At 37.4% G+C, this 16,715-nt stretch overlaps 1 protein-coding gene across 5 annotated transcripts in view; it reads right to left on the minus strand.

The window, feature by feature from the left end:
* The window catches only part of tox2 (TOX high mobility group box family member 2), a 116,690-nt gene extending 104,618 nt beyond the window's left edge, over positions 1-12,072 (minus strand). For 2 of the 5 annotated variants that reach the window (XM_026212953.1, XM_026212955.1), the window contains exon 1: positions 11,860-12,069. In XM_026212953.1, the coding sequence (XP_026068738.1) occupies positions 11,860-11,961 (102 nt within the window). In that variant the 5' untranslated portion in view covers positions 11,962-12,069. Of the gene's footprint in view, positions 1-11,859 lie in introns of all 5 variants that reach the window. The other 3 variants (XM_026212951.1, XM_026212952.1, XM_026212954.1) reach the window with 3 other exon arrangements.
* Between the last annotated feature and the right edge of the window lie 4,643 nt (positions 12,073-16,715).

Genomic DNA, 16,715 nt, shown 5'->3' on the forward strand with positions numbered 1-16,715 from the left:
GTTTTTGTAGCCCTCCCCCCCGCGCCTCTGCCCTCTGATGAGAGGCTGTTTCACTCCCACAATCCCCGTAAAATCAACATCAATTCACTATTAACCTCATATACGTGTCCCATTTATTGTGAACCATTCATCACTGCACATTATTCCACGTTTCACCTACATTTTCATCAAAAGTTTTCTTTTCGGCTGCACGGTGTGATTTTAAATAAAGCTTTAGCAAACTAATACTCAAGTCGATTTTGATCAGAATGCACACTTGTCAATTCCTGATTCATTAAATCTCATTCATAACCAGCATTTTTTCTTCATTTAGAAATGCAAAAACATTCCCAGCTAAGAGAGAGAGAGAGAGAGAGAGAGAGAGGAACATTCCATTCTATCATTCTGAAGATGTTACATTTGAATGTTCTCTCGATATTCCAAACACCCATATAGAGAAACATTCCATTTTGTCAACATTCTATTGTTGTTACTGAAGAATCTTATTAAACAATATTTTAATAGATACATAGTTCAGAGAACATACAAAATACATCATAAGGAAATTCTGAGAACCCTGTTATTTTAAGAATATTTTGACCTAACAATGTTATGGGAACGTTCCCTGTTAGCTGCGTTATGGTATTGAAGGGGTCACGGACTGCATTTTAAAATTATTTTATAATATTCTCTGAAGTTTATTTATAATGATACGCATCACAATTTAGAAGTGATACGCTATTTTCTATCCTGTTTTTGAGCCTCTCTGCAGATTGATTCAGAAACTACAAAGAAGCTAAAGAAACACTACAAAGGGGATAAAGAGGCAGTTATGTAGAATCAGAGGGTGGAGCTAAAGAGGCAGTGACAGATTCAGTGGATGGGGCTAAAGAGGCAGTGACGTAGAATCAGTGGGTGGAGCTAAAGCGGCAGTTAGGTAGAATCAGTGGGTGGAGCTAAAGAGGCAGTTAGGTAGAATCAGTGGGTGGAGCTAAAGAGGCAGTTAGGTAGAATCAGTGGGTGGCGCTAAAGAGGCAGTTACCTAGAATCAGTGGGTGGAGCTAAAGAGGCAGTTAGGTAGAGTCAGTGGGTGGAGCTAAAGAGGCAGTGACAGATTCAGTGGGTGGGGCTAAAGAGGCAGTGACATATTCAGTGGGTGGGGCTAAAGAGGCAGTGACGTAGAATCAGTGGGTGGAGCTAAAGAGGCAGTTAGGTAGAATCAGTGGGTGGAGCTAAAGAGTCAGTGACGTAGAATCAATCGGTGGAGCTAAAGAGGCAGTGATGTAGAATTGGTGGGTGGAGCTTAAGAGGCAGTGACATATTCAGTGGGTGGGGCTAAAGAGGCAGTGACGTAGAATCAGTGGGTGGAGCTAAAGAGGCAGTTAGGTAGAATCAGTGGGTGGAGCTAAAGAGGCAGTGACGTAGAATCAATCGGTGGAGCTAAAGAGGCAGTGACATAGTCCGTGGGTGGGGCTAAAGAGGCAGTGATGTAGAATTGGTGGGTGGAGCTTAAGAGGCAGAGGTAATCTTCTCTTTTAGAGGCAGGGCTTAGCCACACTAGTACATCATAAAATGGCACATTCCAAAACAAGTTGTTTTCTGAGCTTGGTTTCAATCAAATCTATAAAAGAGAAAGATCTAAAATTTACAGGATGTTTTTATAGCACACTGATCTGTTATACGTCAAAAGATCAAGGGAAATTAGATTTCATGAGCCCTTTAAAATGAGTTGTGAATGACTTTCCGAGTCCATTTTGACTCGATAATTACTTCACAATAAATGCTCTCGAAGATTTCCCATTATTATTTTTTTTTGTTATAACCCACCACATTTAACATTTATTGGACCCTCATTATCACTGCTGCAATAATCCTACAGATTTAGAAGCTCGTGGTGCTTTCATAACTCATTTCCAGTAGAGCCTTACAAGTCGGTCAAAGTGCTTTCAGTAAGATGAGCTCAAATGCTTTCACTAAAACTTTTTTGTGGGTCTGTGTAGAAAGCCACAGATGAGTGAGGTGACAGGTCCACAATGAAGCAGAGTCCGCTAAAAATAATCTTTCAGAGTGCTTTCATTGTATTTATGTAACACTTCCTTTAAAATCCCCCACAGTAGGACGACAGAACACCTTCAAAGAAACAACACTAGTTAGTTATTGAGAAATGCTCGAGCTCCAGAACGAAATAAAGCAATTAGCCCCAAGAAGCTGTGGTTTACAGTGAATTTCTAACAGCTAAGGGGCATTGTTGGGTATGACGCGAAGCGGAGGGGCAAAAGGGGCTTTTTGCTCTAATAAAATGGTTATTCCATAAATGTAGCAGGGTTTCACAAAATAAAACAAAGCAATTAAAATGTAACGATATTAATAAAAACAGTATCCTTCCACCAAACAATCTAGTTCCTTAGTGGTTGGAACAAAGTGGTTGCTCAGCAACACACAAACGTAAACAAAGTTCGAGTGATTTTCAACAGCTTCAAACGTGGCTCAACCAATCAGAATCAAGGACCGGAAGTCTCTGTGTTATAAATAGGCTTTTTATGGGCTGAAGTGAAAATACACTCATCTTACTTTCCTAAAATGAGTTCCTGGTGTAAATCTGAATGATTTATCAGTGCACGTTATTCCAAAGTCTTCGAAATGACTTCAGTGATTTACAGACATTTTTCACCATGCAATTAAAGGATCAAATCAATATATATGGTGCATTTCCATCTAATCCTAAATTAGAAATCCTTTGATAGTGCACATGATCTTTCAATAAAAGTCACGTTTGCTGACGTAAAGAAAACACAGTCGGACTGATCTCTCTGGTGTCTGATGTCAATAACATCCGGATGGGGTTCATGCAGGAAGTGAACTGTATGCATCCAACAAAATATATACATCTGAGATATAATAATTGTATCATTCAGGCCCTGAAATCATTCAACTAAATCCTCAGATGTTATATTTTGTACCTCATGAAATCGTCTGTGCTCACATGTACATCAGGGGTTAAAACACTTCCTGACCAACAAGAGACAAACTGAAAACCACACACACGTGGGTGACAAAGAAACTGTGCGAACTCTGCGATGCCATCCTGTTTGGTTTAGGTTCAGCTGCCACAAAGATATTTCCTATTTCAAACTTACACAAGCAGCCATTTTATGACGAGACATGAAACAATCGCTCAGCCTGCTGGGAAATGAACGGTAAATGTTTTAATTCAATGCATTTAGACGCACACATGGCAATGCATCAAAATAGCATTTTTAATTTGAAGTTTAAAATATGAATTTTAGATAAAAGTTAAACAGCTACGCTCTTCTTCTCCTGTGTTCTAAAAACCATCCGTCAACAATTCCCTACGCCGAGTGCACTAGAACAATAAACTTCTGTCTTTCAAAGTGACGATCAGAGTGCGCCAACATCTGGTGCCGGGACTCATTTTTGGGTCTCCAAACCGCTGACTGACAATTATGGTCGTCTGAGAAATAATGCATCCAAGAAAAACCTCCAGTCCATTTTTTCCCCGATCGGATTTCCATGCATTATGGACCACCTGAAAAACCATGCATGCACCCCCCGGTGCTATTTGTGTACATGCATTTAGGGGTGCAACTACTGTGAGCCCACCACATCCTGAAGGGGGGTCCGAACCCGTGTGCCGCAGCGTACCGCCGTTCTGTAACGCGCTGACGGATAGGAAACACAGGCCCCACATCAAGCACTGACAGCTTCTGATCAAAGTGCCCTGAAGCCCCACGGGGGGGATATGAATTAATGTCTTCGCCTTTTTTCCAGTTAGGTTTTTCAGTGTTTTCATCAGTTCATTTTGAGGTCATATTGCAACACCCCAGTGCTGTAAATTCTAATGCAGATTAATTGAGTTTAATTAGGATGTGTATTACTACTCTACAATATAGGCTACAATGTAGTTTTTTGAAGTTGTAAACAAAACAAACATTTTTGAACATTACATTTTTTGTTGCATGCCCTCTCTTTGGAATGCCCAAGTAAAAAATATTATATACCATTTTATTTTCACGCCAATTTTAATTGCATGCGGTTTTACTTGTTAATTGTTGGAATTGTATGGTTTGTTAGGATCTGACAATATTTGTACGAGATGCAACTATTTGAAAATCTGGAATCTGAGGGTGCAAAAAAATCTAAATATTTAGAAAATCATCTTTAAAGTTGTCCAGATGAAGTTCTTAGCAATGCATTTTTTTGTGTTGTGATGTATAACATTAGAATTCAAATCAGTTCAAATGCTACATTTTTTTGCTAACACAACACTTTACGGTAAGATCTTGTTTGTTTACATTAGTTAATGCATTAGCCAACATGAACTAACAATGAACAATATATATTTGAAAACATTTAGTAAACTTTGTCAATGCTCTTGTTGTTTATTATTTGTATATAATAATTCACAGTACATCAACAAATGTTAACAGATAAAAAAATAAAATAAACAGTACATGTTGAAATAAACGTGGACTAAGTATTACTCAATGTCAGTTGAGTAAATATAATTAACTAGTGTTAACAAATTGTTTGTTTTCACAATGCACATTGTTCTAAATAAGAGAAAACATATTTTAGCCCTCATGCATCATGCATATCATTTAATTATATGATTTATTTCACTACACTTTAACTCTTTAGCTGAATGCAAATGCTCACTTGATTTTGTCTTTATGTGCATTTCCAAAAAAGCATGCAATTAATTTACTTTGACAAGTCTCAAACCTAAAGCTTTCTGCCAACGACTTGAAATCTAATTTAAAATCAACATGAAAATGTAATTCTCAACACATTTCCGAGTGAAACTGAACATGCAATGAGAAAAAGAAAGGAAAAAAAGAGTACAAGACTAAATTTTATCCACTTGAAACTGATTGGATGGTGAAAAATGGCTGTATTGTATCAGAAGTGGTTGAAGGATTCGTGACGTCAACTGAAACGGAAAGTAATTTAAGAGGCAAAGTACTGTAAGTTATTGCATTTTGATGAAAGATTATGAAGGAGAATGTTGTTCTCCTTTATAATAACACGCAGTGATAAATCATCCACAATAGCATCAGGAACATTTATTAAGAAAGTAAATAAAGTCATCTGTGACTTCTCAAACCACGGCAGAAGAAGAAAAATCCTGAGACAAAGTCCTCGCCACCTGAAGGGATGATCACACATCTCCAGATTCCCATCATCCAGCAGGTATTAAACTCGGCCTCTTTAATGCTGGCCGTATCAGCAAGTGTCCCAGAAGTCTGTGCAGCTCTCTTTCCCCCGCGGACAGCATTGTTATTATTTACTGGCTGCATTACTGAATCAGTTGCTATTCACCATGCAGCCAGCAGCCATTCAGCGCTCTCCCCCTCTCTCTCTCTCTCTCTCTCTCTCTCTCTCTCTCTGTCTCTCTCTCTCTCTCTCTCTCTCTCTCTCTCTCTCTCTCTCTGCCAAGGCCAATTAGTGCACCGCTGCGCTGCACCCCCACAGCTACTGACAGCGCTTCACAAAACGCCAGCTACATTTACTGCATCCCTGTCTGAGACTGGGACTGGGCTGCAGACACTTTTATACAAGATACAGGGAAGAAAGATGCCAAGTCATTTTTGTAGGTGGTCACCCAAATCCTTCAGCTGTTTAAGTCTGAGCTAAAACAAGTGTGTAATGATCATTAACATCCCAGGATGTAGAAATCACTGTGCAACTTTGGAGTCGTCAAACAATATGATACCAATATCTAGAGAGCAGCATAATGAGCTGAAATGTATTTTTATATATTTATAATAAATATGTAGAAAATATACAATATACACAGTATACACATTAAACATTTATTTTCAAATGTAATTACACACACACACACACACACACACACACAAACTTTACTGACAAAACAAAATAGCTGAAATGCAATGCACTTTAACGGTGTTTACATATATATAAAATTTTATTTTACATATATATACAAATTTTAATTATTATTTTTTTTACATTTGGAATGTAATTATATATATATATATATATATATATATATATATATATGGGTCAAAGACGAAAAAGTGTATAAGCATTAAAAAAAATGTAATACTGCTTTAAACTGTTGTAGTCCCCCCCCCCCCCCCCCCAAAAAAAAGCGAAAAGTTTTCTGTTTTATTTAATTGCAATTTTGTTTTTGTTTTTCTGAGCAAAAAATAAATATCATACATTTTTCCCTGATTTACAGAAGACACCCAGTAAAATGTCATTCAGTGTAACAATCTTGTCAGGCATATTTAACACAAAAATCAATTTATGACATATTAAAAGACTAATTACTTTCACCCCAAACACTAATGAGTTGTAATTTTACATACATTTTTAACATTTGCCACTATCCTAGGTTTTGCCCATTTGTCAGTAAGAATTTTGTACTAATTTAAAACACAATAAAATTCAGTATGCTCCATTATTCATTTAGATATTTTAATATGTACATGTCAGAATAATTTTGCATAAATATTGTGTTACACTGAATGACAATGTAACATTATTTCAACCAAATTTTGCCATTTTATTCTCCAAAAACTTCTTTAAAACTTTAAAAGTAGACATTTTTAAAATCACTTTTGTACATTTTGACTTAACGTCTTTGACCCATAGACAGAAAATATACAAAAGCTGCTAAAATGCAATACAGAACTAATTTTCATGGTATCCACTGTACGTAAAATTCACAAAGTGCACATTTTAATAGGTCTCTCTCTTAGATCTCTGTATTTCACACAGGCATTGGAGTTTTGTAACACCGTTTTGTGGTTCTGACTCATAAAGCAAAGCATTGAATATAGTTTTGGAAAGGTCTCGCTCACCACAGAGTGCACAGACATTTTCACTCCGCATGCCAGCAATACAGGTGCACAGCGGGGCCGTGAAGAGCCTCGACGTGAAGGTTTCTACATTTCACAACACAGGTGTGATCTACTCTCGCAAATACAACTTCTAAAACATGGCAAAGGAAGATTTAACATTGATTAGGAATTATTCTATTTTGCATTGCTGTCACAAAATATCTGGCCGGATTTTGAACATGCAGTAACATTTCTGAGCATGTCTTATTATTTATCTCATATTATCAACATGCTGACAGATTTTTGGACCAATGCATACTGCGCTATTCATAAACATGCTGACATTACACACACAAATCAGCTACAAACAAACCTGATGGATGAAAATAAGAAATGAACAATGGCTCACAGGCAGGTTTATGATGTTGTGGCAGCATTATTAGATGGATCGCATCGCTCTGTCGTACAAATGAACGGCTCGGTGCAGCTCCTGTTAGGCCTCGACCGCCTCTTTCCACCTAATTAACTTCATCGTGTTCAGAACGCAGCTCAGCCGGCCTGACGACTCATTTTATCTCACATCTCCATTACAGTGTGAGGGGAGAACTGTCATATACAGGAAAAGGTAATGATCGGCGACATTTGCTTTATGCAAACTCGTTTTCACTTGTTGTTTTCTCTGGTTTTAATGTGAACCAGACTGAATGATTTGAGATAACATGTAGCTTCAAGAGTAAAGATACATGCATAAACACTCAATTTCCCCTGCTGCTAATCTGATTCAGTATCTATATACATTTAAACTTTAGAGATCCTGAAATGCACGTTGGTTTCACATGCAGAATCAGTTTAAAGATGCAAACCTGATGATTTTTCCCATGCAATCACACAGTCCTGTCCCGGTATATGCACATACACCACATGACTCCATGTGCAATGCATTGCACAGCATGCACAAAAATAATAGCCACAATTTTATTCTTGGAAAATCTCTTATTTCCCCTGCATATACTGCACTGATGCATTTTGGTTAAAGGATTACTTAAGCTAAAGACAGTTGCATTCGTAGATGCACCACTCTACACCCATTTCCAGTAATTGCTAGGCCTGCGAGTTATTTTTAGATGGTTTAAGCAGCGAAGAACAAGCTCAAAGAGTAAGACAGAGAGAGACAAACTCTTTGAACAGACGAAATAATAAGTTAAGGCCTCAGACTGGCTTCAAATGAATCAAGGTTTGCCACCCACTTACATGGACCCCTTTTTTGGCTGCTTTTGTTTTCATGGCTGACACTTGGATGTACAATAAAACTGAAAGTTAACCTTTTATGAAACTCACTGTAAGAAACGGTAAACCTTACATGGACATCCGAACCTGGTTTGAAATGACATTTGCATCCCATTTTCTTTGTATATTTCTAATGCAACGGGATGTTCAATGAAAAAGATTCAGACTAGTAATTGAATGGGAACATTGGAGGAAATTATTACATTTTGATGAAAGAATATTGAAGGCAAACTTTATTTTGCATAACACACACTGATAAATCATTCTAGATAAATCCATGCATTAAGTACATAAAGTATCGCAAATATAGTTGATTTGGATTTGATGTTGACTTGACACAAAAATCAATATATATTGTAAATCAAACTCTTGACATGTGAGTGCTATAATATAGCCTACTTCATGATCTAAGACTCAGAAGTAGTCGGCTTGTCTGTAACACTCATATAAGCCACGGCTAACTGTGGTCTGCCTATCTCTGTCTGTATTAATACAGTAACACCGGTGAAGAGGGGGAAGTGGTCCATCTTCTCTTAACCTATCCAACTTCAATTTGAAACGCAACCAATGAGCCCCGGGCGATGCTCAAGTCATAATGCATTCAACAAACATTCTCCGGGTGAAACATGCATTTATGAAGAGATGGCCTTTAGAGGAGGAATTCACAGAGCGTATGCTTAACAAACAATACACCCACTCATGAACACGAGAGATAGAAAGTCAGCATAGTCAAAGTGAGAATGAGTCACAGCTCAACTGAAACTTCAGCAAGAAGACGCCAGAAAAGAAGGTTCGACCCCAAATCTTGCACAGACTCTGAAAACTAGGTTTTGCACCATTGGACCAATTGGCGCTTGGGTAAATAATACTAAGATAGAAGTCACCAGCAGTGAAGGGGTGTGTGTTTGTATTGGAAGTATGGATCTGGCAGGTTTGTTTCAGGGCAGATGATGACACTGGTTAATGTATTATCGATTGCCTGGTTGTTATAGCTGTAAAGTTGCTTCCCTATTCTGAGGTGTAACTGCCAGTTAACTATATGCATCCATAAAAACATGGTATGAACAAATCAACAGATATTTATGTGAAAGTTCGCGTTTCGGTCTCAAGTTGAGGTCAAATTAAGGCAAATTCGTGAGCAAAAAATGCCACTTGTTTATTGTCAATCTTGAAGACAGAAGTCACTTTTGCACAGAGCAGGTTTTTCATTGAACTTGAATAATTATGTGAAGTCCTATAGAAATGGCTTGATTTCGCTGAAATGTGACTGCAATTTTACGCACGAAATATATACTCCGAAAATACACTCTTCTATCTTCAGCAGTGCAATTTAGTGTGTTGTTAGATAAATAGCTTATAACATGTTTAAGGCTAGCTAGCTGAACAGCAGCATATTCACATGTCTGAAGTGAAATCTGTCGCCCCCTTGTGTACACCAGAGCAATGCAAGATTCATTTCGCGAATTGAAATGTGACTCCGATAACGCATATTTCGTCTCGTATTGCAATATGGTGGACATTATAAAAAAAAAAAAAAAAACTATTCATTTTCTTGAAGTGCAAAAGAAAAAAGCTGAAAAAAAAAACTACACATTTAATCGTATGTCATAATAAGTAATGCTGCTAACCTAAAGATCAAAGATGCAAGTATTAGTGAATTTAAACCTAAATCCAGATTCTTCCAAATGGGATTGCACTTACTATAACAAGTCTTCTGAAATAATAATTAATTTGTAATTTCCGTATACATCCATTGCTGAAAAGTGAAAACATAAACTCAAATTATGAGATTCTCCTATGTTTCTTGTTTTGGTTAACCATACATTGCTACATTTGACGAAAAAGCTCATGCATGGCTCAGGAATGCAGCGTGTAGCATGTTCGTGTGTTAGCGACAGGAAATGATAATCACTTATCATGGATGGCCTAGTTTTTCAGAACTATTTCCGGTTCATGTGGCACCACTGTAAACCACTTCATGCAAACGCTAAAACGTTACATATTAATGTGAGACCTCCATACGTGACCTTCATTTGGGGCCTCTCAAGAATGTTGGAGAATATTGCATTATTAAAACTGAGGCACATAAAGAGGGCCATTGTGGTGGGGAGAGCAGGCTTTCCCCCCTAAAATTTTGCTTCATAATGTCCACTTGCACGGGATCATTTTTCAACGTATGGAGTTGGCTTAGATTCCTCTGCTCTCCATTCGATGGCTGATCTTTTCCATATGCTCAGAACCACAAGCTTAACTCTGTGACACCCTACTATAAACACCCAGCAGCAAATTATGAGTTACTCTCTGTCAGGATGACTGAATTTTAAGCTCTATCACAGACTGTCTTATATACATCTACAAAAAAAAAAAAAAAAAAAGAATCTGCAATGCTTTTATTAAATATATTAAATAATGCATTTTCTCTTGAAGGTAACCATTATATACAGCCAATGCAATTCATACATCAAAATAACACAATGAGTTCAGTAAAAACAATTATGAAGTAGCTAATACACAATCTGTACATTCTCACAGCTGATTGGTTCTTGTATAATAATATGCAAATTCATATTTAGTCTGTTTATTAGAAAATAAAGTAGGTCTACTGCTATATTTATATGCAATATCCGGTTTGGTGGCGTTTAACTAACTATATCTATCAAGCTTCCCGAACTCAACACGGAACACGGAAAATGTAAAGCGCGTAAATACATCGATTCGATTCCGAACCAAATTGACTCCGAATTCTACGTAAACGAAATGCGAATTTGACAGTTCGACGTCCCTTTCGCTTACTACGGGATCACAAAAGCTGAGTAAACTTTGATGACAATTAAGCAGGAATTACAACGGAGTTGCATTATGCAAATAGGCTACCATTAAAACCCCAAAAAGCAATACCGGCTCAAATTTGATTTTAATTATTTTTTTAATGCTGCACGTCATCACAGATAACTGGGTGAACGTATAGAGAAACGAGGATTGAAAATGATTAAAATCTTATCCTAGTCAGCCTCTATGACGCCGAGTCCACATTATATTTTGATTCAGCACTGTACTGTATCTTATACATCTCCCGACTTGCAAACCATTCAACTTAACACAATGCACACATTATTCTGTTTTAATGTTCTTTATGAATATTCCTGAGAAAGCTACATGCACCAACCACCGTTTTGGGTCTCGGGTTGTCTTGTTTCATTCCAATCAAAATGCACAGAAATCCAGCCAGGAAGATGAGCAGACTTCCCCGTGATAAATACGAACTAATTAATTGTTCGCTGCACGTGGAATTGCTTCTACGTCACGGAAGGATGTAGTGCTATCAGCAAAGCAATTATGAAGCGAATTCTCCTAAAATTCACGTTCATCGAGCGTCGCTGGAGCTCTGCACCTTCCCTCGAGAAACAAGTCTTTAGTAGACTTCAGTTTACTCATGCTTTCCACTTAGAGCCTGCTTTTGCACGAATATACCAGTGATGCAAGTGCAAGTGCACCATTCCCGAGATAGCGAACTAAGTTTGGGAATGTTTTCCAGCTTGTCCGGGAGATGCACGCGCGTCCGAGGTTTCGCATCAGCCACCAACACGCGCACAAAACTCACACATTCACCATACGCAGCCTACACTAAATAACACGATGTTCATTCTGCAACAGATGAAACTGCCCTGAAGTGAATGAAGCAGGTTATTTCCCACATGGGAAAGAGAAACTGAACCGGCGCGTAAAGAAGAAGGAGAAGCCAACGCACGGTGGGGTGAATTACCTTGTTGCAGTGGTAATAGTCCAGAGAGGAGAGGCTGCTGTCGGTGGGTAATGTACAGGAGCCCACGCTTGAAGGAGGTGCAGGGTAAAATCTCACATCCATCGCCCGCTCCGCTAGACTGAAGACATGGAGAGTAGCTCGCGCTTCTGTGCTCTCTCTCTCTCTCTCTCTCTCTCTCTCTCTCTCTCTCTCTCTATTGTTAACCCAAACAAAAAGCAACAGAACGACTGAAAGAGAAAGGGGTTGAGCCTCTATTCTTGCTCTCCTCGCATCCGTCACGGGATTTGTTCTGTTCCACGCGAAAGCGCGCGCGGTGGATGTTGTGCGATCATTAACACGCAAAATAATCTAAAAAGCCTAAAATCAGTTAATAATGATGTCGTTTTTAGTACAAGTCAACGTAAGAACGTTTTCTTTTTTTCTTTTTTTTAACAAAATAGCCTACTTACACAGTAAGATGCTATTAAATTGATGTTTTTAATAAGTAAAAATGTTAAATAAAAAAATATAGAGAGTAGCGTCTAAAACGTCGTCATTGTTTTTTCGCGGTAAATTTCTAATGCAAAATAGTATATAGCCTAACTTTGAAAAAAATATAGAAATCTCCTGCTTTATGACTGTGTGTGTGTGTGTGTGTGTGTGTGTGTGTGTGTGTGTGTGTGTGTGTGTGTGTGTGTGTGTGTGAGAGACTCATGTCAGGCGACCTCTGCCGATGGGAGCTGGAAGGAAAAGAAGGAGAGATGGATGAGGAAGATTTGAGATGGGACATCATCAAGCTGAACTGAGCACTGCTTCACGAACACTATTTGGACTATTCAAGTAAAAAAACAACAACAACAAAAAAAAAAACCCAGATGTTCTTAGAAATGACTTTTATATCCATTAACACGCATAAAGAAAACAGGGGAGCGGCTCGACCAATCACACACTCTCTGTGTCTGTCAATCAGATAGATAGATAGATAGATAGATAGATAGATAGATAGATAGATAGATAGATAGATAGATAGATAGATAGATAGATAGATAGAAAAAATACATTTGCATTCTCAGTCTTTAATATCGAACTTACTGTAAATTTTCTCAGATATACTAATGCATTTATCTGATTCTACGCTGTGCATCTGTCTACAGTTGAACCGATAGCAGAAGACATGACGAGCATTAATCAGGGAATAGAGCAGAGATTCACCACTTAATATAATGTTAAACGTTCCTAATGAACAGACCACTAACTCAGCAGTGCAGTGGATTTTACATCTATAACACGCACAATTGTATAGAACGAGTCTGGATATCATTTGTGCGGCTGTGAGTGAGCTGTCATTGTCATCGCAGTAGGACACTTGTTGTCTCTCCACGACCGTGTGCTTGTCAACATGCCTCATGCAGTTAGTGTGAGTGTGTCGGAGAGGGTCCTGGGGTGGGAACTTGTTTAATAAAAGCCACAGATGGAGAACTCAACAGGCATGTGGAGCAGACGCTTGTAAGAGAGAACATAGCTGTTCATGCATTGCATTTATGTGCATGCACATGCATGTTTTATGTATCTGTGTGTGTGTATATTTTGGGGTTAACAGGCTCAGGGATTCCATTGCATCACGACTTTGGAATGTGTAGTGCCTCCCTTCCCAGCATCCTCTCTTCTGTTCAACAAAGAGCAAGGACAAAACAAAACAAAAAAGTAGCTAGTGCAAAGATTTGTCTAATTTATGAAGCACTGATAAGCTACAACCCAACGACCCCCAGAAACCAATTACTGCCATAGGGCTTTAATTGACAGAACCTCACAAAACAACACGTCCAGGTCATTACTTCACCCCAAAATCACAATTATATTTGCAATTCTGATTGCAACAGTTCATTTTAAAATAAAATAAAATGTATTGTTAATTAATTAATTAATTTATTTATTTATTTATTTATGTATATTACTTTTATTGATATATATGTGTATCTATTTATTTGTTTATGTATAAAATATATTTTCATCACATTTCCCACTATAACAATTCTCATTACTACACTGAAAAAATAATGTTATTAATAATAATAATAATAATAATAATAATTATTATTATTATTATTATTATTATTAATAATTTAATTGCAAACTTTATGTATACAGCATTAGGTCTTTAATTAATATTAGTAATAAATGAAATGTTTTACATTGCATTCATTGAAAATGTACACAGATGTATGTAATACATCAAAATACAAAAAAAATGTGTATACCATAATGAAAATCAAGAATAATGAATATAACAACAACAAAAAAAGACATAAACAATGAGTATTTAATTGAAAAAAAGAGTATTTAATAAAAAAAAATAAAAAAAAATAAATAGATTTTTAAAAAAAGCTTTATTATTATTTTCTTTTAATTTGTGAAATGTGACTCGTCCAATTACACCTGCACTTAGCTAATTAACAAAACAGATGACACTTTGCATTTCATGAAAACCTTCAAAAATATGGCAATCGTCTCCTTCTTTACAGTAAATGAAGCACACACACACACACACACACACACACACACACACACACTCTCAAAAGAGACGGCGAGTTCGTTCAGCGAGGGCCAATAAATAAAGGAGGTTACACAAGTGTTATTAAATGTCAGAATGATTACTGTGTCAGCGAACGGCTGGCTTATTCGAGCTGAACTCGTCATGTTGAGCTCTCGTCACAAACACCACCTCACTGAACAAAAGAATACACTCTTATTATAAACCTACGTCCCGACACGTTAAACCTTCACGTTTCAGAGCATTTCAGAGACATGCATGGCTTGCACCTGAAACTCAAACGGAAGATATTTAGTAGAAGGTTCACGCTGCTCTTCGGAATTCAATGCAAGCTTGAGCGGTAAATGAAAAAACGACTAGAATCATAAACTGCACACAACTGATTATCTGCTAAAACCTCAGTTGCATGTGCACATTCATTGTGTTGTGTGTCATAGACCGAATGCTTTATATGTAGGCGTGGAAATGAGATTTCGGAGCAGCGGTGGAGGAAAGAAAGCCATGCTGATTTGGAATCACGTGACGGTGACTTAAATGATGTCAGAAATCTGTTCCTGTAAGTGTGCTTGTGTTTACAGCCATGTTCTTTTTATCCTCCCTGAATCCTATTTTTGTGTTATTTTTACCTCCTGTCCGACAGTAATGAGAATATATTGTGCTGTTTACAAGAAATGGACATTTAAAGCTGTTTTCTGTTTCCGTTCTCTGTGTGTTTCCATTCAACTTCATAGTTTGGTCTATTTTGTTGACCAAAGATCACACTGTCCGTAAGAAGCTAATCAACATGCTTCATATATGAATAATATGCTCTTTCTTATATGCACAATATGGAAATGTCGCGTGATGGTGACACGTTGCATTCGTTTCCCCTAAACCTCTTCAAACGTGCCAGTCAACAGAGTTAGTTTCATGTTTACTTTGGTTATTCGAAATCATTAAAGCCATAATCATGAGTGTGTTTGGGGTTTTCAGTCAGGTCTTTTCTTATCGCGTAGCTTTTGCATTATAAATAATAAATGCCAGAGCAGACCTCGCTTCTTTTGTAATGATTGTGACATTTCGAGATCAAAACGAGTGCACTCCACAAGCTGAGGAGTCAAATTTTCCCTCAACAAAAGACTTGACTCGAAGCCAACGAAATGACTAAGATCAGCACTTTGGTTATCATCAGACGCTGTCATTTTTCTCTTGCTTTTCATGCTCTTGACTCCAGCACAATCCTCTCTGTCAACTCCAGAAAGAGCAGGCTGAGATTCAACATATTCCTCGTCTCGCTCGCTCTTTCCAATTAATAAAAGACATGCACCTGTCTGTCTGTCCCTTGCTTGCTTTCTCATTCTCAATCTGAGGATACATATATGTAGTTAGAGCCGAAATGTGTTTTTTGCATAATCATTCAATCCCTAAAGGTTAAATTTCTGACTTTTATCGCAATGACAAGCTTTTTGGGGAAAGTGTTGTTTTTTTCCTCCTGGGATTCAGGTTTGGAAGCTGTGATTACGATATGCGTGCAAGTGCTTTTGCATTGAATAAAATTACATGTTGACAATATTGAGCACTAACGGGATGGGTTTTAGCACTACAGTGCTACAAAATAAAAAGCAAACAATGATAGTCCATGCATTGTGATGCATATTGATTTTATTCTAATACTGCCATGGAGAATGATGGGAAATGTGGTTTTGTCACACTCCCTTTATAAACCAACTACACAGCATTTTCTGGCAAGCATCAGCGCTATTGTGCATCAACAGTGCATTGAATGCATGCAAACCAGCTGCTGTAAGTGATAAATGCATTATGCTACTGCCAAAACCACAGCTCCTAAAACACCATGCATTTTTTTAAAGACATTTTATGCTCAAAAAAACAAGAGGTCAGAAAAAAAGCATCCACTGAAGCTGATGCAGCTCCTTTATTATAATTGATGAAGATTTGATTTGTCCTTAATCAACAAAACACTGAAAATAAACCACAACAGGAGCTTGTCGAACACAGACAGACTAGGACTTAAATACAGAGGATGATTGGAGAAACACAGGTGCATGGGATGACTAATCAAACTAATCAAGACAGACCGAGGACAGGAACATGACCAAATAAGGAAACACAGGAAACAATACTGGGTCTGACAACATTATAGTTAAGAATACGGATTATTTATTAAGGAAGAAAACAACACATATTATAGCTAAGAATATATAGTAACAAATGAATAAATTAAGAATATAACCAGTACGTGTAATGATAAATAAATTGTAAAAATACATATAAAAGTTTTTTTTAAACTATAATAACAAAGAAATAAATTAGAACAATACATTTA

This window comes from Carassius auratus, chromosome 31 (assembly GCF_003368295.1).
Source record: "Carassius auratus strain Wakin chromosome 31, ASM336829v1, whole genome shotgun sequence".
Classification (NCBI taxonomy): Eukaryota; Metazoa; Chordata; class Actinopteri; order Cypriniformes; family Cyprinidae; genus Carassius; species Carassius auratus.